Consider the following 21,329-nt stretch of genomic DNA (forward strand, 5'->3'; position numbering starts at 1 on the left):
CTAACCCTAACCCTAACCCTAACCCTAACCCTAACCCTAACCCTAACCCTAATAGCGTGCCGTCGTCGCCATTGACGGCGTGGATCGGCTCCTCGCTGGACACAGATGTCGATTTCTCGCTAACATGAGCCTCGACGCTTTCGTGGACCGCCTCCTGCTGCAGGGTGCGCTCAAGCAGCGACTCCAGCCTCCTGAGGCGCTGGTTGATCTCGGTGAGGCTCATCTGCGACCCGCCGGCCGCCTTCCTAGGCCGGTCCGAGGGCGAGGCGGAGCTGCCGACGGCGTCCCTCTCACCCGGGTCGAAGTAGTCGCACGCGCGATTGGCGGTCCGGCATGCCGAGCACGTCGGGTGTTCCCGATCGCACTTGACTTTGCGCTGACGGCAGGTGAAGCACGACGTGATGGCCCGCCCCCGCCGCCGCCGCCCCGTGTTGCTTCTGTTCCGCGGCAGCAGGGATGCCGGCGCATAGCCTGATTCCTCGTCCATGGGGGTGTCTTTGAGCTTCCTCTGCGCTACTACATACGCGATGGGAAAAGGTGATGTGGCGGGATTCAAGCTTTTTTTGCTGGACCTCGTTCGGCCGTGGCGGGGTGGGCGGGGCTAATATTCACTCGCTGCGCGGCCGCATCCGCGCCCTTAACCCCGAGCCGGCCGAATGATTCATATGCTTCCCTACTTGTTACATAGCCGAGGCATCCCTGGCTGAGCAGTATGGCTGGTGCTCCCGCTGGATCCTCAGCCGCCGCGCTTGTGCGGCCTAGCTGAGATCAAAACCGCCCGGGGGCAGTCTTTCTGCATGTAATACACACCGCAGGCGTGGGTCTCAGGTGCCTGCGCCATTTTCTTTTGCCTGTGGAACCTCTATGAGCAGCCTTGGGGGCCGTGTGTTTATGCGTATCGACGTCTCGTGGATTTATTCCTCCGATTTCCCCGCTGCCTTTTGCTCCCCTTCCTTGGTGGTTTCGCCGTCAGAGTTGTCCGGCGTCCGTTGCCCGCTCTGCTCAATACCGTCCTCGGGCTCGTCTCTCAAGTCCCTTTCCCTCATTTCCCGTGCAAACTTCTCCGCCTGCGCCGCGTACTTGCATCTGACTCGCACCGCATACCCGTACTTGTAGAAGAGCCAAGGGAACGGTAGACACGCAAGAGCTAGGAACGCCGCAAGCGAAGAAGCCCAATGGATGCCTATGTTGGATTACGTTAGTAAAAGATGCCACAGTTGACGAGTTTGGAGGCGTACCCAGCTTGTTGTACATCTGCACCGTAAACAGCGGAAAGGCAGCTCCAAACAATGATCGTAGTACAGAATTTGCAGCCATCACTGATGCTGCATAGATGGTGTATGAGTCCACAAGGTAGTTGATGATTCCCATGAAGACCAGCACCATGCCGAATCCAAAAGGGATGCCTGCTGCAACGCTGGCCGGCCAAGGCACCGAGGCACCGCTGGTCCATGCAAACCAGAAGAGGCCAACGGGCAACGCAAAGCTGCCGACGATGCTAGGCGGGAGCCGGGACTCTGGGGGCGCATGACCATGGTTCGCTTTCACGACTTGTATGTAGCGCCTGTTATCCAAGATGTTGTACAGCATCGAGACCACCATGCCGATGGCCACTCCAAGGAAGGGTAGCCCAGCCACCCCTTGGGTCCATTGTCGGTGCTGCTGATACACCACAGGAAAAGCGCCGAACAGCATGTACAGAATGCCATAGACGATAGCCAGGTAGATGGTCAAGAGCAGAACGATGGGCTCCCTAAAGAGTAAAGCCCACGGCCGACGCATGCTCTTGTTCAGCACCTTCTGGAAGGTCATTTTACCTCTATCATGGTCGACTATGCTTCGGTAGTGCTTGCCAGTCATTCGAGCCAGCTTCTCTGCGCGCTTTCGTAAAATGACGGGGCCGTATGTTTCGGGGACGGCCAGAGTGCCGACGATCCAGAGCGTTCCAGAGAAGATGGCCATCAGCCCTTCGAGCCATCGCCAGCCTGCAGTCTCTCCGAGGAATCCGCCAACGACTGGTCCTAAAACTGCGCATTGTCAGCAAAGCTACAGCTGCGACGACAGCGGCGAACTGACCTGGACCCATAAAGGGAGCGATGCTAAACACGCACATGGCCAGTCCGCGCTCTTCTGCCTCGAACATGTCCGCAATGACTCCACCGGCATTGGTCAACGGCGATGATCCAAACGAGCCAGCGAGGAACCGCAGTATGAGCACGGTCTCGGTGTTCTGAGAGCCCGCGGCACCAGCGTTGAAAGCGGCATAGGCGCCGAAGGTCACGAAGAAGATGACTTGTCGGCCATACAGTTCGCTGAGCGGAGCCCTGGTGTTTCATTCAGCTTCGAGCGTATCTCTGCACGAGATCGTACTGACCAGAGCAGAGGACCTAAAGCGAAGCCAACGACAAACAGACTCAGGCCGAGCACGGCAACCTCTCGACTGATGTCAAAGTCTCGCATCATGTCCGCTATGCCTGCCACTAGTTAGCCACACCAAGTTGGAACCAGATCTACACCAACGTACCTCCAGAATATGCGGACGAGCAAAAGGACACGGCTAGCGAAGCAATGGCGACCACCACGGTGATGATCCACTTGTACCACTTAGCCCAGCCTTGGGGGTTCCTGGGATCGTGGTCATCCCATTCGACGATGAACGGCTCCGTTTCGGTTCCCTGCCCGTGGAAACTCGAGCTCAGAACGTGAGGCGTCAGAAGCGCCTGATCGGCCAGGAGTCGCCAGTGCGAAACGGCAGCTGGCCGTTCGGACTCGATGTCTGCTCCCGCTGCCTCCATTGCGACGGCTGCTTTCGATCTAAAGAGAGAGGGGAAATTCGGTGCCACCGTCGATATTCCCGCCAGCCGGTTTTATTCAGCATGCAGTGTCCGCATGGGGAATGGCGCCGCCTTGTGCTGCGCAGCGCGCGGCTACAGACTTCGGACTCATGCTTCTGCCTAGCCAAGAAATCAACCGTATCTACAGATCTCACATTTGCGGCTCCCTTCCGTGAGTCAATCTGTTCGCGCGAAGCATGGTGTTCGCAACAGCAGCATTGTCGGGAAACTGTCTTCGGCCGACTGTTCGGCCGAGAGCGTCTTATATCCGCGGACATGACGGGCCGGCCAACCACGCCGCTCTCAACTCCCTGCATTCTCGCGGAACGGCGCAGGTGTCTGGAAGCGGAGAATGCGGGGAAGCAAAGGCAGTTCCCGAGCCCATGGTGCCAAAAGACGCATAAAGACGACGAATGACGTGCTCCGATATGCTTAAAAGCAACGCACGATACGAGTCGAATTCACTTGGCACAAAGTGTCGATTTCTCTGCTTTGTTCATCTTCCATACATTTACCATACTGTGCGTGGCTACTTGAGACTTGGCCAAAGGCCTTGTTGAGCCCGTGAAGTTTCGAAGGTGAGAAGTGATGGTGAAGGAACCGATGGGAGCAGAAGAGGGGTGAAGAAAAACCTCTAGACTCGAAGATGCCGATAGGCCGCCTGGAAAATTAGTGGCGGCATTATCCGGGACGATCGGCCCCCAGAAGAGTGGTTTGGTCTTAGTGGTTGGCGGGTTCGGGTGAATCAATCCGAAGACATCTTGTTCTCGGTGCGGAATCTGTAGTAGTCGAATCACAATTTCATATGTCTTTATTTATTGCTTTCAAAGTTTTATCCCTTTATCTCGAGGATTTTGGCAACAGCATAAATTTGATCATGACAAGGAGGATGAATGCCGAGTTGAGCGGTGGAGATTTCCGTATAGAATTCTTAGCTGGGAGTACACCTGGTCAGCGACAGGGGACAGCGGGATTCCCAGCATCGCCAAGGACGCCAACCTGACAACCACTGCCCACGAAGAGAAATTGACGGCCATGAATGGTCTGATTATGCTCCTGTACAAGAATGCCGTATTTAAAATGCGTCCAATCAATTAGGCATGCACTGACAAATGCCTTTAGTACGACGCCAACTTCTACCGCGCTGGGCAAGGACACTCTCTCCTAGCGAATGCAGAATATCCTCAACATGTCTCCCCAACCTGACTTCGTCCAGATCCTGACCTGGGTAAGGCGCGCCTTCTCCCTCCACCCTCAACTAACGCCCCTCACAAGAACGTCGGCCCCGAGAGCCACTATATTGGCATGAATCCCGGTCTCCGCTCATCGACTCGGTGCCGGCCGAAAACTTTCGCCCGAAATTCCCCAATGAAACATCTGCTTTGACATGGACTTGATGTTGGGTTTTCCCCGGCCCCAAGCCGCCAATTTAAATCCTCAAACGCGAAACCTATTCGTACGAGATGGGATTTAATGCGGGGCACCGGACTCGTTGCCATACCGAACAAGTATACTATCGATCAGGTCGATTTAACAGTTATAACTTGTGAGCTATCCATCCGACTTTAATTTCTGTTACAATGCACGGTCGAACTGTTTATTTTATATTGATTCTCGGCCTTTTGTCTTATCATGTCTTTCGATGTTACGATCCTACTATTAAGAGGTCTGCTGCCTCTCTACCGTCGCTCCAAGCCTTTTTTGTTATTTATCTCTGGGCCAGCCAAGTTCCGATCAGTTACGGTGTCTTAGCCTTAAGCTTCGCAATCTTCAAAACGCTCTACCTGGCCTCACTGAGCTCCAGTAATCTGGTCTACACAATGTTCTTTCACCCTCTCCGACGGTATCTTGGCCCTCCCATAGATCCTGTCATTGTTAGCGGCAATGATACTCCTTCATCTCTTCGAATCTGCGGCTAAAAATTGGAAAGTGTTCTCTCAGGCACCTACGTAATGCATATAGACAAGCGAAAGTTCACTGAGCCAGAGAGGTTCATGCCCGAAAGGTGGCTGCCAGAGACTCAACGTCAAGAAGGTTTCAGACACATCCCTACTGCATTCGCGCCCTTTGAATCCGCCCTCTTCAACTTCAACTGCGCTAGCAAGCCTTGTGCGCTGCTCCAGATGCGGAAATTTGTCACCACAATTCTGCACGAGTTTGAGTTCAAACCAGCGCCACAATACGACGCAGAGGCGTGTCTTGACAGCTTGAGAAGTACGGGGATGATACGTTTAAAGTCTCTTCCGCTCGTAGTCGAGAGGCGCCACGTGAGAGGCTAGAGGGGAAGATTGTTGCGTGCTTTTCTTTTCTTAGTGCATCGAGATTTATGCCATTTTAAGGCATCGTACATCTACACTAGGTAATAAAAGACTGCTTAAACAGTGGTGTCTGGAGTAACCTTAAAGATTTGACGAAGCTGTCTTAATGTAAACGGACTCCTCGGGCGGAGGTAATGGCGGTAGTTTGGGACTTTGAAGGTCTCCCTCAGTGAAAATGTTTCGCGGATCATGGCGAAACAACCAATTCTTCCTGTGTGTATGACCCCATGAGAAGACGGGATTCATCTTGTCGTCATGCCGCATCAGTTCATCCCGCCTATCCCGCGCAGAGCCATCGTACAGGTGTATCCACTCCTGTAGCACGCCCGTATTCTTGAACAATGTACCCCGCTCGCGGAGCTCGTTGCCGCTGATACTCGCTGGAAGCTTTCGAAATGCTGTTGAAAACGCCGAGAGTGGTGCGCAGGGCCCCAGCATCGTCAATTGCCCGGGAAGAATTAAGGGGGGCTCGGATTTCTGCGCCAATCTGTGCTTTGTCAATCTAGTATTTGTTCCCTGCATGCAAATGTGGTTACTTCTGCAACTTCCTTTACTGCATCAACAACTGTGACGCGGTGCCCCGCCGTTGCGAGAGCCAGAGCGGCTGTGAGACCGCCAATGCCTGCCCCGACAATGACAACGTGGATATCATACAGCCCTGACTGTATTAGCCACGAATGCGGAGATGTCGCACAGGCGAGAGCTTAACAGGTGCAGACTTGGTAATATCAAAATACGGTCGTTCTTCCGGCCTGCCGTCTATCAGCCGCCGCGCGGGTCGGCACAGAGGCCGGCCCAGAAGCCGAGTGTAATCCCGCATTTTGACTCCGCATACACTACTGCGGCTTATGCCCTTAGTCCAACAGTTGCTCGGTGGTCGAAACAAACGCACATCAAGTTGAGGGCCTGCTCACCGGTCTGAGCGGATGACCAAAGCTAATTTTGCGACTTGCCGTATATGCCGAATGTAATAGTTCTTTGTGATTTCCACCGCTTTTACTGCCACGTTCTTGTATTTGGGAACGGTACGGGCTGTAAAGACGTAATGCATCCGCAAATCCTGCGTAGCAGGTTCGGTAAATTCAATTCAGCGGCTAAGGGAAACTGTTCTCGGCCGAACTCTATTATCAACGGGCCAACTACTCCGCGGCCGAATTTAAAGTGCTAAAAAACCGACAATAATAGACAACAAGTAGGGATAGACCCACACCCCTTCGATTTGCGGGAGAAATGTATGCTCGTATATAAGAAGCGTGAATCATTTGCGCTGGATCTTAAGCCCAAACTCACGAACACTTTTGTCTCAACACGTATCTTGGCGACGTTTCTAGATCTTACACAAGCAAGGCGTAGCATCAAAATGGCGAATTTGGCAGCTTTTATTGCGTCCGCAGCAACCGTTGTAAGTTTGCCATTCACCATGGGTTGCATTCGAGCTGATATTGATTGTTGCAGTCTGCATTTCTCGGCTTCGCTAAATGCATCTACAACCTCTTCTTCCACCCTTTGCGATATTATCCTGGACCGCCTTTGGCGCGAGCGACGCGAATATATTTAATCTTCTGGGACCTTAGGGGAGTCACTCACAAGAAGCTCAACGAGTTGCATGCGCAATACGGAGAAGTCGTTCGCATCGCACCCAACGAATTGTCTTACAACTCGGCACAAGCATGGAGGGATATCTGTGGTAGGCATAACATTGACTTCGTTCGCGACAAATGGTAACACGACTCCAGGGCACAGGACGCGGAACCGGCCGGGGAGCTTCGAGAAAGACATATCATTCTTCAATCCACTTGGGAACGGCTCCCCTCATATCATCGTTGCAAACGACGATGACCACCGCCGCATGCGCCGTCTTCAGTCCCACGCCTTCTCCGAGAAGGCCTTGAAGGTATAGGAGAGCGTCATCACGACATATGTCGACTTGTTTATTAAGCAGCTGTCGGGCCGCGCGCACCCGTAGGACGACGGCGTTGTCGACATTGTTAGATGGTACAACTTCACCACCTTTGACATCATTGGTGACCTGGCCTTCGGAGAACTATTTGGATACCTTAGAGATGCGACTTGGCATCGCTGGATCGACGTTCTCTTTTCCGTCCTTAAGAGCGGAAATTACATGCGCGCCGCACGTCGCTTCCCGTTACCGATTAAGGAGATCTTCCTCTTTTTTACGCCGAAGAAGCTGATTGAGGACCGCAAGTACTAGTACGAATTCAGCTCGGCCCGAATCGAAAAGAGACTGCAAGAAGGAAGCGCACGGCCTGATTTCAGTAAGTGCAGAATGCCCTCGAGCATGGCAACTGCTGACCCCCAAGTGTCTTACATCCTCCGCGAGAATAACGAGAAAGGCATGACGGTGGACGAGCTCAAAGTCGGCGCTCAGATTCTCATCATTGCTGGCAGTAAGACCACGGCCACGCTGCTGTCTGGCGCCACCTATTTTCTTTTGTAGAACGAGAGGGTGTTCGAAAAGCTGAAGTAGGAAATTCGCTCCACGTTCGAAAAGGAAAAGGATATCAGCATGCAGAGCACAGCCGGGATGCCGTACCTTAACGCCGTCCTGGAAGAATCACTCCGCATGTACCCGCTAGTTCCCAACGCGTTCCCGCGCACCACACCGGCCCCGGGAGAAGTCGTCTGCGGGAAGTTTGTTCCAGCGGGCACCTTAGTTAGTATTTACTACTGGTCGTCGTATAGGTCCGAGCGAAACTTCCTCGAGCCCGACAGCTTCGCGCCAGAAAGATGGCTCGACGATGAGCGGCTCGAGCACGACAGCAAGGATGTGCTACAGCCGTTCTCTTTTGGGCCCCGGAACTGCTTGGGTAGAAAGTAAGTCATCTGATCGGCTTTGACTGTTTATACCGACTGACTATGCTGCAGCCTTGCGCTTGCGGAGATGAGGATCATCCTCTGCAGAATGCTGTGGAACTTCGACCTTACGCTACAGCGGGACAGTACTAATTGGATCGACGACTAAAAGACATTTACCCTATGGGAGAAGGGTCCTCTGAATGTTAAGCTGAGTTTAGTAAAGCGTGGGTAAACGAGATGATGGACGATTTCATAGTCCGCGGCAGCAACAGCCCGATGTAGTGGTTTTTGGACTTGCGGGCGTACGGGATGAAGATTCACTTCAACACGACGGCGAAGAGTCACGTCCGATAGATGAATAGAGAAGTTTTGGAGTACAAGAATGTGTCGTTTAATGTAGCGTAGCTCCGCAGGACGGTGCATAGAGTGGTTCTAGAGCCTTCTTTAGCAATTCTTTTCCCGAAAAAATCGACGTAGGGCTGCTGGATAATTTCTCGTGCTTCGATGATTAGAGCTGGAAGCTTGTGTACCGGCTCCCTCCTTTCTGGTCTACGCCCATGCTGGCTGCGCAGGAGAGGGTTAAGATAGTACTGACTAGGTATTTCGAGCTCCCGCAGGAGGAGCGGGCCAATGCTGTATAGATGGTCTTTACCATGGAGGCGGATATGCGGGCCTCGGGCGTTTAGGCGTCCAGGCCCGAGACATTGCTGCAAGCCTTTGCCTGACGTTCTGGGTGTGAGTAGCCTGGCGCATAGGCTCGCCTGCATCCGAGACAGTAGTTGCTGACTGTAAACCGTTTTTCAGGATCAACGGAAATGCCTGGAAGCTTTCGTTCTGGATGCTGGCCCACCTGCTGTTCGATTCCAGCCTGCTCGGTTCCGTCCCCGCGGAGATACGACCTGCCCTCGCAGTCTCCACATCCAGCCGGGAGCTGTGTGAGAAGCTGGGCGAAAGCCCCGTGCTCACATCCGTGTACCGCGAAACGTTGTGGGTCTCGACCTCGTCCATCGCGGTCCGCAACGTCGAGCAGCTCACCGTCTTCGGCAGCAAGCTGTTACAGCGCGGTGCCCGGCTCATCGTTCCGCTGCGCCAGATTCTCACCGAAATCATGCTCAGCGTCGGTCGTCCGTGTGGATCGGAAACGTATTGGTACATACATGTAGGATGCTGTTAGAAAAGAGTAGGTACAAGCTTCAGCATGTGGGGTAAGGTTTACTCCTCCTAGCTAGAACAATTGAATTCTGGCTACGGTTCGCACCAACATGTCGCGCTTGCAATCCATGGGAGCGGTACGGGCCGGGTGGGGTCCCGCCCCCGCAAAACCTTGTTTTGGGCCCTGGTCAGCATCTATGAAATACATTACTTATGAGCACTATTACGAGTATTACAAGGGACAAGGGACCAATGGAACCAGCCTCTCTAATTGGTTTTTCCCTTCTTTCCCACCTAAATTTTCAAACAGTTGCCACCTCTTAAAATTGCTTGCGGTCAGCTGAAATCGTTTGCAGCCAGCCAGAAACTCCATCCAGACTCTCAGACGAACTTGCAACCAGTCACTACAACACTGAAACCAGCTTCTTAGTGTTTTGCACGTGAAGTAGGAAGGGAGGAGATGTAATCCGATCTAGTTGAAGTTTTCGTTCCAAACGCAGGAAGCGTGAGTCACCCATTGAGCAAAGGATGCCACATCCCTGCCTGTGGCATACAGCGCACATGATTTGCGATACGCCGATGGCCTGGCCTTTTCAGAGGTCTATAAAGGTCGGCGCTCGCCAGGCCCGGATTCAAGTTTGACGACCACGATTGCATTGACGACATTCGTCCTCGTACTACATATCATGGCTCCCACCACCCTTGAAACCGCCCAGGATGACGGTGTCGTCATCGGCCTCAAGTCACTCTCGAATGTCGAACAACGACTTGAAATCGATGAGCTTCTCGTCGAGCATCCTAATGTCTTCAATTTATTCTTGCTGGCTCTCGAACGTCTTCAACAAGACCAGAGCAAGATGGGGTACTTCAAAATAGCTGGTACTCTCCATGCCATCAGTCAATTCTTGGGGTTTCTGCCTAACATGTTCAGGAATACATGGTCTCCCCACCGAGAACTGGGACAATGTCCAAGGCGACACGGAAGAAGTTGGTGGCTACTGTACTCACGGCTTCAATCTTTTCCCAACGTGGCACCGGCCGTATCTCGCTATGATGGAGGTAACACATTTATCCCTACCGTGATAGAATCGTATATCTAACCTTTTAACGTAGCAAACGATCTACAACACTGCTGGCGAGATCGCGAAAGAATTCAAAGACCAAAAGTACCTCAAAGCAGCGAAGCAGTTCCGCCTGCCCTACTGGGACTACTTCAAACCGCGCGAGCAGAAGGACGTTGTTTTCACTCGTCCTAATGGCACGAAGGCCACCTTTCCATACGACTTCCGCCTTCCTGAGGTGCTGAAGCAAGACAAGTTGATGGTCTACAGGCCTGGCAACGAAGAGCAACTGGAGCCGATGGACAACCCGCTCAAAAGCTTCCGGTTCCCCAAGAAAGGCAACATTCCGTTGTCCCAATGGCAAGTGATGGAAGATAGTGCAAAGGCGGATGGGGCAACCTTCACCCTCCCCCAAGATCACACTGTGCGCCACGCTCTCGATCACGGCAACGGCAAAGACAACTTCGAGGAGCTCGACACCGTGCTGAACAAAGCGCGGGAACAGATGGTGATTACCATGCTCGACCTGCTCGAGGTGCCCCATTACGGCGTGTACGACTACTTTGCAACGACGGGGCCTTCACTGGAGGAGCCTGACCCAAATGCACCGAGCGGCTCGCTTGAGGGCTTTCATGACACATACCATGGCCACATCGGAGGCGCAGGACATATGTCCCGGATCCCAGTTGCGGCGTTCGACCCGGTGTTCTGGCTGCACCACTGGTTAGTCTCCTACTCATTCCGACTGACTCACATGAGCCGATACTGAACTAATACAGCAACATCGACCGCATCTTTGCAGTCTGGCAAGCGACGCATGATAAGTACATCACCGATGGACCCTCATATCCCAACGCTGCAACCAATCTCTACCCCTTCCGCTACATCGACAAAGCATCCGGCAAAATGTGGACGAGCGCCACCGCCCGCAATCACACCGACTTCGGCTACACCTATCCCGACCTGGTCAACAAACCCAATCGCCAAGCCATCTTGAAAGACTTTGATGCAAATTACCGCTGGAGCTTGCCGCGCAAGGCGCGGATGGACAACAAGTTGGTCGTTCCCAAAGACATGCAGCCCAACAACCAACAGGTAGTGGCCGCGCAGGTCTTCGATTACACAGCGGCAGAACTAGTAGGGGGGGCAGTCAGGCAAGCAGCGCCGAAGATTATGGAGGCCGCCGGTAGGGTGGCCAACACTGGCTTCGCCACTACCGCCAGCGCAGGCCATGGCCCCCCTGGTGGGCCTGAGCATGTGCCATCATTTGACCGTGGCCATGAGATCTTAAAGGATGAGCCTGAGGGCAGCAAGTTGGTGCTGCAGTGGTACATCGACACTGTAGTTAACAAGTCAGTCTGTATCTTTACCCTCACCATTTTTCGTACTAACTAAGTGCGCCTACAGGACCGCTCTCAATGGTTCCTTCACCATCTTTTTCTTCCTCGGACCCCGCAGCGAAATCCCTTCCAACCCCAACCAGTGGCAGTCCTCCCACATTCTTGCCGGAACTACGCATATCTTCAGCGCGCCGAGGGAGGCGTGCGATAACTGCGCGCTTCAGGAGCAACATGGGCATCGAGTGACTGGCACAACTGCAATCAAGCCGATTCTGCTCGACTACATTGAGGCGGGTCAGCTGCAGAGCTTGAGCCCGCGTGATGTCGTGCCGTTCTTGAAGAAGGAGTTGGTGTGGAGGGTTGCTGATGTAAGTTTTTTGCCCACAGTCTCTCCCACCCATGCAGTTGATGTGGCGGCTGTGAGTCTTCGGAGTTCGGATGTTGGCTGATATCTGTGCACAGGTCAACCGTCAGCAAAAGGATCCGGCGAGGGTGGAAGGATTGAGGGTGGATGTCAGTGCCACTGTATCGGTGCTTAGGCCGGACTCAACGATTCCAAGATTCAAGGAGCCATTGACCTTCCCAGAGGTGACGGAGGGCCGCTCTGGCGGGGATCCGGTTTAATATCGTGTCGCGTACGTCCCAAAGGTGCTTCGCAGCTATTGGGGTGTTATATCAGCTAATGTAATACGTTTGGTTTCTACTTCCAAGATGTGTGACGTGTGGTTCGTGGTTTGGATACTATAGCAGCTTGTGTAACTTATGCGAGACTTTACTGATTGCGAGTGCTTGCTTCTAACCTTTCTCCAGCAGAGGAAGTTGCTGCAGCTCTTTCAATCGTGTTCCACGTTTTACTGAATGTGACTCTCAAGCCTTAAAAGCCTTGGATTCATACAATCTACTTCTTTAGCGATGGATGTTTTGATCTGTTGTCCTTAAGCGAGATCAATGGGATTAATTCCTCTCAACTATGTTTGATCTGTTACTTCTTCGCGGGAGTGACGAGATCAATTCTAGGCGCCACGTGGGTCTTGTCCGATACCGGCTCGTAGACCCCACTAATTCCCTTATCCTGTTGTTTCCTACTCCGCGGAGGCTGCGCCGCAACAGCACGTTCACGATCAATTAGCCCACATTCCCAAACTTTGGGGAAACATAAAAGTCTAAACATATGCGCGTGATATTAGGGCGTTACGTTATAGCAAACGATTAATAGTAGAATCTTCACCGCGCTTCCTACTGAGTATCAGAATACGTAGCTGGGTCAATTGTCTCGTGATCTGATGACCAACAGGGCTAGCGTCTTGGCAGTCGGGTAGGTAGATAAACACGCCGGCTGCCCTCGGCTCTAGTTCAACCCATCAACTCTTCATCCACTTACCCATTCGCCTCATGTAATACGTATTTCAACAACCACAACAAAAACGCGAGAGACCGCAGCATGCAAGCTCCACCATTTGCCTTACGTGAAAGAAGCGACAGTGCAGGCTCACCGAAACCCGCAACATCCAAAGTCAATGGATGTCAGCAAAAGAATCTCGTTCCTCCGCAGGCAGCTGAAACGAAACATGGTAGAATGAACAGGAATGCTTCTAACAAGCCTGCTTGGAAGACTTCCTGGATTCGTCGGGATACTGGCAGGCGCATCGGGAGCATCCAGTCAGCTTCATTACGTCCCGTGGAGTCAGTTGTAGAGAGTCAATCTGGATGCGATTTCGTGTGCTCCTTCAGTTGGGCTAAAGGCTCAAAGCCGACAATCTATGTACCAGGTACTCAGTGGGCTGACAGATGCGACTACGCTTCGAGAGCTAATATCAGCCAGGCGCACCCCGTAAATGGACTCAGCATGCACTGCCAAAAACAGTCCCAAAAGACTCGGGGACATTCTACATTGACCAGAACGGGTCAAGGTGCCCAATTTGTCCCTTTTCCCCTCTTCTCAGTGCAATTCGGATCATGCGCCCATCGTTCAGCTTCGACACGGTCGACCTTCTCGCCAACCGTAATAGCCTCCGCAAGCTTTTTGACTTCGCCTGTGACAGGGCTCCGGACAATTTTCGCATCGATCTCTCACTAGTAGGGAACACCCTGGTCATGACACGCCGCGAACGCAGCCTGAAACAGAAAATCAAACGAACGTCATCGGATGGTGGGTGGGGGCACAACTTCGAGTTCGCCTTCACCGAGGCCGCACCAGGACTTGAGGATGCCAACGGCCATCATCGCGCAGTTCAGTACAGGCTCGGAAATATAAACTGCCTTATACAGTGCGAGGTCGACGCCTGGTGCGATGATGGTGCTACCGATGAAGAAGAGACACCAGAGGCACTACTCAACAATCTCTCACTGTCCGATCCTGTAGTGCCTGCGGGAACGACAAGTGTGCATTCGCAGTCCTGCCGTAGTATCCCAGCTACTATACACGCCGGCCACGACGTCCCTGCATCGAAACTAGCTGAGATCAAGACTGTTGGCCGGAAGCCCCTATCTGCTGCAATAGTAAAGCCACAGCTCTGGTTTGGCCGTACCCCGTATCTGATCACCGGCTCCCATGAACAAGGCAACTTCATCACTGTAGCAGTCAAGAATGATGGCGCAAACTTCACAGAATGGGAGCAGTGTAACCAGGAAGCGTTACGAAAGCTGGTAGGCCTGATTGAGCAATTACGAAGCTTTGCACAACGTGTACCCGGTGGCGTGTGCGCTGTAACTTGCAACAAGACCGTCAAGCCTCTGAGATTAGACGTCTTTGCTCCTACAGCGCGGATGGATCGGGTTACTGTACCGCGAGAATTTGTAGAATTGTTCTGGGGGAAAAAGTAGAGGTCTTATTTTTGTTCCCAATGACTCTTACGCTTGAAAATCAATGGATACGTGTATCGACTCCTGTTTCAATCTACGTAGTGTCAAGTCCAGATATACACAGTAAATGCAAGGATCACGTTGCAGCAGTCCTAAGCCCGAGGTGCCGAGGCAAGCCCAGGGCAGGAATCAGTAATCTCGGCAGGAAAGCTCCCGAAGCGAATAGAGATTAAGTAGCTAACAAGAAACTCCTAGCTAGATAATAAGAGAAAAGCTTAGAAGCAAGTGGAGTCGGCGGCACCGTACTCCTTGCACTGGTTGAAAAAGTCGTCTCCATCAATCTTTCCATTGTTCTTGGCGATAGCCTGTGGAAAATATCAGTATGCATGCGATGTAAGAGCCGGAGAACGTGACATACGTAAGTTCCAGCAAAGTGAGCACCCTGCTCCAGGGTCGAAGGAGAAGATGCTGTGATGCAGGCATTAGCAGATCGAATCGGACTGTTTCTGTGTGTGTTGGACTAACCAAGTTCCCACTTGTTGGGGTTGTACTGAACAACCATGGCAGTCACGACGGCATCAACCTCGCCGCCGGAAGCGGCCTGGCAAGCGCAATGACCATGCGAGCGCGCAGCAGTGAGCCCGATGCTGAGTCAGTCAGATGGGGACAAGACAGTAAATCCCAAATGTTTGTTGACTCACCGGCTGGCCAAGACGGCCGTGAGGGCGAAGAAGGCAGTGGTGAATTGCATTGTGATGGAAGTTGGCGATGCGGTGAGCAACTGGCGAACGAAGGTGGTAGTTGGAATGTAATGAAAGTTCTTTGAAGCGGTGGTGAGAGAACAGAGGTACTCACTATCAATATTTATACGTGGATGGAATCTCGAACGAGTTGACCAACTTCGTGACGATGACCGCCATTCTGGAACAAGTGACTCGACTTCATAAAACTACCGGCTGAACTCCGAGTCTTTCTTCCGGCGCATCAAGTGTTTGTCTTTGCCGTTGTCCAAGTGATGTGGGACTGGAGAACAGCGGCAACTACTAATACATGGACGGGTAATGCCGGTCAAACGAGTCAACATCTAAAAGAGCAATAAGTACCCAAGACTCAGTACGCGAACCTGTAAGCAACAAAGCGTCGATAACTGACGCTTGCACTTTGCTGTTCTTTGCCTATTAGAGCCCTGGTGGCGTTGAGGGCTTAAGCTTTTGGACAAGCAAGAGCCAAGCTTCGTGTTGTGGTCGATGAGTTCGGTGGGGCCCTGATAAAAACGGTCGGTGTGAGAGTGGAATGATTTCTTCGCAGACTTCCCATTGGCCCAGTACGGGGCGCTGTAGGGCACACGAGCCAGATTCGCATTCTGGTTGGCTGGGTGGGACGAACATCGAGTAGGAGCCCCTGAGCATGGACCACGAAACCGAAATCTCGGCCCTTCTTCTCATCCGCGCCTCGCCTGTTCTGCATGTCTTTCTATAACAAGTTAGACAAACGGGAGGCCGTAAGAACATCTCGTGTTCTGTCTGTGATACCTACTCCATCATCTGCCGTAGCAGACGACATTGTGAGGCATGGTGTTCGAGTAAGCAGCAGGCAAACCTGACAGAACTTCCGAAATGGCCGAACGGATCGTCGAACTTTTGACACGGCGTAGCGGAAAATATGGCAGAAAACAAGTATAAATAGGGCTGTGCAGAGTACTCTCAGCTGCACAGCTCAACACATTCTCTCTTCAGATCAGCTTCGCATCTCTTCTCCATTCATTAAAATGCATCTCCCTACTCTCGCTCTCAGTTTCCTGGCCACCAGCGCCGCCGCGGTGGTGGTCCCCGTTGCTCGCAACGAAACTCTCGACTTTGACGCGTTCCGCACCGAGGTCCTCCAGCCTGGGAACATTCAGGAGCTTTGGAAGGGCGTCTACCCGCACATTGACGCCCTCCTTCCTGGAATCCAGTGCGCCATCGCCGACGACGCGGGCACGTACGCCAGTGTCGATGCATCCTTGGTGTCGGTGCGCTCCGACTACTGCACTTCTCTCGAACAAGAGCTCGTATCCATTTTCCCCACCATCCGCTGCTACGGCGACCTGGACCTGGATGCTTACCTGGCCAACAACATGACGGCCGCCGAATCCAATCTTCAGACCCGTGCTACGAACCCAGTCATCGAGGCGGATGAGTCCACCGACAAGTCCAAGGCCAGCACCAAGACTCAGTCCTTCGTCAGCAGCTGCGCCGGTGCCACGCACCCGGGCAACTGCCGCGCTTGTGCCATTGGATACGGTGCTGCTGCGGCGTCCGAGATTGGCGTCTGTGCTGCTGCCGCTTATGCTGCCATGGCCTCCACCGCTGGTGTCGCCACGCCTGCTGTTGTTGCGGGCATGACCACTTGTGGTGCTCATGCCCTTACTTCTTTGTTCGCAAACATCAACGGTTGCTGGACTCGGTAAACGACTGGTAAGTGTGTGTCCTCATCCTTAATGCGGCCTCTGAAATATGCTAACGTTTTATCGTCACTAGTAACCGAAATATTGCATCACCTGGTAGAATCCAGACCAGGACTGATCACCCAAGAATGACCAGGATGACTGGTCAATAGTACTAATTACTTCCGTAATACACACCATACCCGCTCCTCGTAGACAGGATCGTGGTATTTAGTCATAATTACTGAATTATACTCTATCTGTGCATTCATTGCATTTTTTCTACCTGACTGCACTACATGCTTCGTTAGCAATCTGACAGCGAGAGCAAGCACCGTGACACTGTAGGCTGTAGTTATCAATACACTTGTTCAAGCCCCTCGTCGTCTTTGCCATTTTGTAATTGCTCGCGTCTCTGCCAGCTCGAAGTAAGTAGATGGCGAAAACATTGTGTATTTTATTGTCATCTCAGTACGACTTTGACTTGAGCTACTCCATCGCCCCGCCACTCCAAAGCAACCTTGCTGACGTGGCAATGCTGCATGAATCCTCGGAAATACTTCCCTGACTCGTCGTATTCCAGTTCTACCACGCATCGTGTCAGGGCGGTTACAATTGCTAGAAAGATGGAGAGTCATTGCATATTACTATACCTACCGATTCCGAAATTTTCTTCCCATCCGTACTGTAAGCCGAACAGAGTCATGCCCAGCCTAAATCATCTGCTCAAATATCGTGACGGTCTCTTCCAATGCCCGCAATCTGGCTTCAACATCCCGCTTCCGGCTCTCGGCTGATTGCATGGCTGACCGCATGGCCTCAGTGATAATTTTACCATCTGTTTTGCTCAACTTTATCCTCACCGAGTCAATGTCATATCGGTCCTTTTTTGCTCCAGCCAGCTTTGCCCCAGCCCTTTTAGCCTCATTTCCACCGTCTTGTATGTTATTCTTGACTTCAAAGTAGACATTCGCGATAGCGGAATAAGGAAATACTGCACGGCTAGTGGGCCTGACTTCTCTAGTCTCCACGGCTTCAGAGCGCTACGTTTGATTCCGTTACGGAACAACGCCTACAATATGAAAACATAACAAGCCTCACTTCACCAAAATACCAAGACGAATCGCGGTTGCTATCTTACAATATTGTAGAACATCGCGCGCGGGAAATAATCAAAGTGCAATCAGAGAGGTGTACTAACAAACCGTATAGCGCAGGCATGCCCCAACTTGCCGTGAATGCTCCTCAAGCACAACAGCCAGAAGCCACTACTCCCCCGCCTCCGACTAGCAAGAACGTGGCAGATAATAGTACCCCTCCACATGCTAAGCCTATCACATCACTCAGTACAATAAACGAACATACAGCGCAAGTGTGTGCCGTCCAACGGGACGTAAACGGCCTCTACAATGATAATGAGGACCATAGCGATGCCGTTGACTGCAACCGCATTTGTATTCGTGAGCCCGGGCCATCCGACGAAGTGATGCATCGGCTCGCTTCCACCCAGCTCCTTTTGTAGCACTCCGCGCGCCTCTCTATTTGCGCAGTGATCTAACTGTCTCATCAAGTTGTTGATAATGAGCATCGCTGTCGGCGCTCCGCTTCTGATCCGCTTCCCATCCTGCTATGACACCAGTCGAATTGAGCTATATCATATCCAGGCTCGATTACAAGCCATGGGCCGCTGTATAGCAGGTTACGCCTGTAGGAGGGATGGTGACGGATGGCGATGCGAGGGTGGAACTCATTATATTGGCAACTCAGAGTTCGCTTAGTCAGTTAAGCTAGGTACACAGCTGGCTCTCAGTTATCCACACTCTAGCTACGACAATGCTACAGTACATACTGTAGCGTTATATCTACTTGCCGGATTGTTCAGTGCTGGTCGTGACAATGCAACGGCATCAACTCCCCCTTCTCAACCCACCTCTCCACCCTTCTCAATACTCGAGCCCGCGTCTCCAGAAATGCATGCTGCCACGCAAACGTCTGCATGCCCCCCTCGCCCGTCCCCATCTCATCCGCCTCTTCCCTGCTAATCTTCCAAACATCCTTCAACGCCACTCTCGCCGCGTCATCGTCTACCCCCAAAACACCACCCTGCTCCTCCCACGCATCCATTTGCCCCTCCACAAAAGCAATCTCCCCATCATCCGAACCAACGGGGAATGCATACGCCTTGTGCACCGCAAAAAACGCTAGTGCAAGCCTGTTGTGATCTGCGGCTAGCACATCTCGCACGTGGGCCTCGTTGTCTGCGCAGGGGTGGTCAGGCGTGCAGTGGTGCGGCGCTGCTGCTGCGGCGATACGCGACATGTATGCGGCATGTCCGCCGGCGATGCTGTTGCCCATGATCACGAGGTGGGGGCGGGTGTTGTCGGACGAGGACGAGGAGGAGAGGGAGTCATGCTGGATGGTCCAACGCACGTGGAGGCCGAGCGGGGCGGTGTGGCTGGGGCGCGCGCTGGGAGGAGGAGACGCGAGGGTGAGGGTGGCGGTGAAGAGATTGTAATGGAATCCTGTGCCGTGTTAATCCTGCGGCGATGCAATGTGGCTGCTGTAGGTAGGTAGGTTTGCAGGGCTGTAGACTTACCTCCGTCGGCGCAGAAGTGCCGGTCCACGAGCAACAACGTTTCATTCATTGCCGCCCATGCCTCGCGAGCGAGAAGAAAACCGGGATAGCACGCCGCAGCCTTGAGGCCCTTGTCAGATTGCTGCACGGTGCTCATGATTAGCCTGCCACAAAATACACATTAGCACGTTCTTCGCACACAAACAACACACAGATGTGTCCCTACTCACCTCTCCATCCCCGTCCCTGACCTCACTCCAAGCGCCCGCAGCCATGCGCAACTCAAATCCGCCACCCACCCCTGTAGCCCGCTCAGCTCGCGCAGTGTCCGCTGCGGCTTTCCCGGCGCCTTCTTCTTGGCGACGTACGGCCGCACATACGCGTATGAAGCCTCGGCCGCGGCATCGGGCGCCAAACGCGCGCCAATTGTGCCGTTGAGGATGCCGAAGGCTTTGTACTTGGACAAGACGTGGCAGAAGACGATGAAGCGAGAGAGAGTGGAAAACTCGAGGATGGCCCAGTCGGTTGTAAGCGGCAGTTCTTTGTTGTCGGGCAATGGGGTCGAGGCTGCAGCAAAAATTGATTCGTCAAGGCAGAGTGATGGCGGCGAGGAGGGGCAGGATTGCGGGGCCGTTTCTGGAGAGCTGCAGGATGAGGCGGCGTACAGGCTCCCGGCGCTGCTGCTGGACGGCGTCGACGTGGAGTAGGGGCGGCCGTTAGGGCCGATGACGCCGGCTTGCTCGAGGTAGTGGCATAGGATGGGCGGGAGTCCTGCGAGGATGGCATCGCTGGCCTCGCTGAGGGACTGGTGGAGGACGTCGATCAGCGAGGGTGGTTCGGCGGCGTGGTCCCAGCCAAGAATTTGGAGGGCCTTCTCGACACTTGGCAGGCCCAGCTTGCTGGGGTGGACTTCGTGTTTGAGAAGCTTCCTGCAGGCAAGCTCGGCTTCCGTGTGGACCTTTTGAAGCTTGGCCACGGTCTCGTCCAGCCAAGCCCGAACGGCATCCCAGACGTCCGGCATCGAGGACTGGAAGTGCCGGTAGACGACGAACGTCTCGAGCACCATGCCGGCCCGCAACTGGCAACCCGTATCGCCACCATGAGCATCGAACGCCATGAAGCCGGTGGAATCTGGCCCGCCGGCGGTTCCCTCGACCAGATTTTTGAAAAGAATCAGAGCATCTGCGGCGTCTGAGGCAGCGCGGGCCATGTCGCTCATGAACGGGACGTAGTCCTGCTTCGTCCGCGCGCCCATGGGGCTGTCAGAGGTAGGGAACAAAATTGATGTCATGATGAAGATGTGGCTGGATGAGTGGTGAATGCAAGCTTGAGTTCGACCACGTCGGCCCAGTTATATGTTTAAGTTCTTCGCTTGATATCTGTCTTCACTGCCTCATCAGCGGCTGTTTGAGAACTTTTGAGACCCCACCTGTCATCACGGCATAAAATTTCGTAAACTCATCGGCACTTGGATTCAGCGATCACCTTACATGCATCGCCTGCCTGATGGTGCTCATACGCGTCTACATTTAGAGAGTCGTGAGCGTTTTACCGGATTAGGCAATAAGGTGTTCCTGAAGGATTCGTGTTCTGATTCTAGCAATGTAGGATTGGCCGAGGCCCCAGAAGATTGCTTCTTGTGGGCCCTCTGCATGATTGACTTTTTCGTAATCGGCAGTGTTGGGTGTCTGTCCATGGAATCCTCCGTCTGGGGCTGCAGGTGTTGGCATGTTTCACTCATAGGCAATTTCCGCAACGGGTGACGACGGCGGCGGGTGGCTGTGATGCGGAATGAGGTCCCGTCGGTCCCGATGTAAGCCAACTGAAGGGCGAGATACAGCCACATACAGCTTCTGCCTGTTGCGACAAAAATATCATTCGATGCTCATGATTCTATACTCGTCCTTGGACGATTGTCATTCGATGATTCGGAGCAGCCAAATCCGTGAGGAAGCGGTTCGAGACTGAAGGCAAGGATAAAACACTTCCTCTGCTCCAGAAAATC

The 21,329-nt window shown here is 53.1% G+C and overlaps 7 protein-coding genes across 7 annotated transcripts; 3 read left to right on the plus strand and 4 right to left on the minus strand.

Moving 5' to 3' along the window:
• On the minus strand, positions 1-487 carry LTHEOB_11514 (C6 transcription factor; the record flags this gene model as incomplete). Its single annotated transcript, XM_035508279.1, has 1 exon — positions 48-487. A coding segment is annotated over one exon (440 nt), but the record flags the coding sequence as incomplete, so codon positions are not given.
• A 427-nt stretch (positions 488-914) lies between these two features.
• On the minus strand, positions 915-2,795 carry LTHEOB_11515 (MFS transporter; the record flags this gene model as incomplete). Its single annotated transcript, XM_035508280.1, has 5 exons — positions 915-1,183; positions 1,239-2,021; positions 2,077-2,324; positions 2,375-2,474; positions 2,525-2,795. The coding sequence occupies 5 exons, from the start codon at positions 2,793-2,795 to the stop codon at positions 915-917; spliced, it is 1,671 nt and encodes a 556-aa protein (XP_035365838.1).
• Positions 2,796-9,807: 7,012 nt separating this feature from the next.
• On the plus strand, positions 9,808-12,146 carry LTHEOB_11516 (Tyrosinase; the record flags this gene model as incomplete). The annotated part of the gene is made up of 6 exons (XM_035508281.1): positions 9,808-10,000; positions 10,053-10,180; positions 10,235-10,905; positions 10,962-11,534; positions 11,590-11,890; positions 11,985-12,146. 6 exons carry the CDS (start codon positions 9,808-9,810, stop codon positions 12,144-12,146), a joined length of 2,028 nt encoding a protein of 675 aa, XP_035365839.1.
• Positions 12,147-13,478: 1,332 nt separating this feature from the next.
• LTHEOB_11517 (uncharacterized protein) lies at positions 13,479-14,345 on the plus strand (the record flags this gene model as incomplete). Its single annotated transcript, XM_035508282.1, has 1 exon — positions 13,479-14,345. The coding sequence occupies one exon, from the start codon at positions 13,479-13,481 to the stop codon at positions 14,343-14,345; it is 867 nt and encodes a 288-aa protein (XP_035365840.1).
• Positions 14,346-14,599: 254 nt separating this feature from the next.
• On the minus strand, positions 14,600-15,075 carry LTHEOB_11518 (DNA helicase ino80; the record flags this gene model as incomplete). Its single annotated transcript, XM_035508283.1, has 4 exons — positions 14,600-14,689; positions 14,743-14,792; positions 14,850-14,971; positions 15,026-15,075. 4 exons carry the CDS (start codon positions 15,073-15,075, stop codon positions 14,600-14,602), a joined length of 312 nt encoding a protein of 103 aa, XP_035365841.1.
• A 1,017-nt stretch (positions 15,076-16,092) lies between these two features.
• Positions 16,093-16,773, plus strand: LTHEOB_11519 (Hit domain containing protein; the record flags this gene model as incomplete). Its single annotated transcript, XM_035508284.1, has 1 exon — positions 16,093-16,773. The coding sequence occupies one exon, from the start codon at positions 16,093-16,095 to the stop codon at positions 16,771-16,773; it is 681 nt and encodes a 226-aa protein (XP_035365842.1).
• A 1,854-nt stretch (positions 16,774-18,627) lies between these two features.
• Positions 18,628-20,615, minus strand: LTHEOB_11520 (uncharacterized protein; the record flags this gene model as incomplete). Its single annotated transcript, XM_035508286.1, has 3 exons — positions 18,628-19,271; positions 19,346-19,488; positions 19,555-20,615. The coding sequence occupies 3 exons, from the start codon at positions 20,613-20,615 to the stop codon at positions 18,628-18,630; spliced, it is 1,848 nt and encodes a 615-aa protein (XP_035365843.1).
• Between the last annotated feature and the right edge of the window lie 714 nt (positions 20,616-21,329).

Source organism: Lasiodiplodia theobromae (genome assembly GCF_012971845.1).
Source record: "Lasiodiplodia theobromae strain AM2As chromosome Unknown scaffold_50, whole genome shotgun sequence".
Lineage (NCBI taxonomy): Eukaryota > Fungi > Ascomycota > Dothideomycetes > Botryosphaeriales > Botryosphaeriaceae > Lasiodiplodia > Lasiodiplodia theobromae.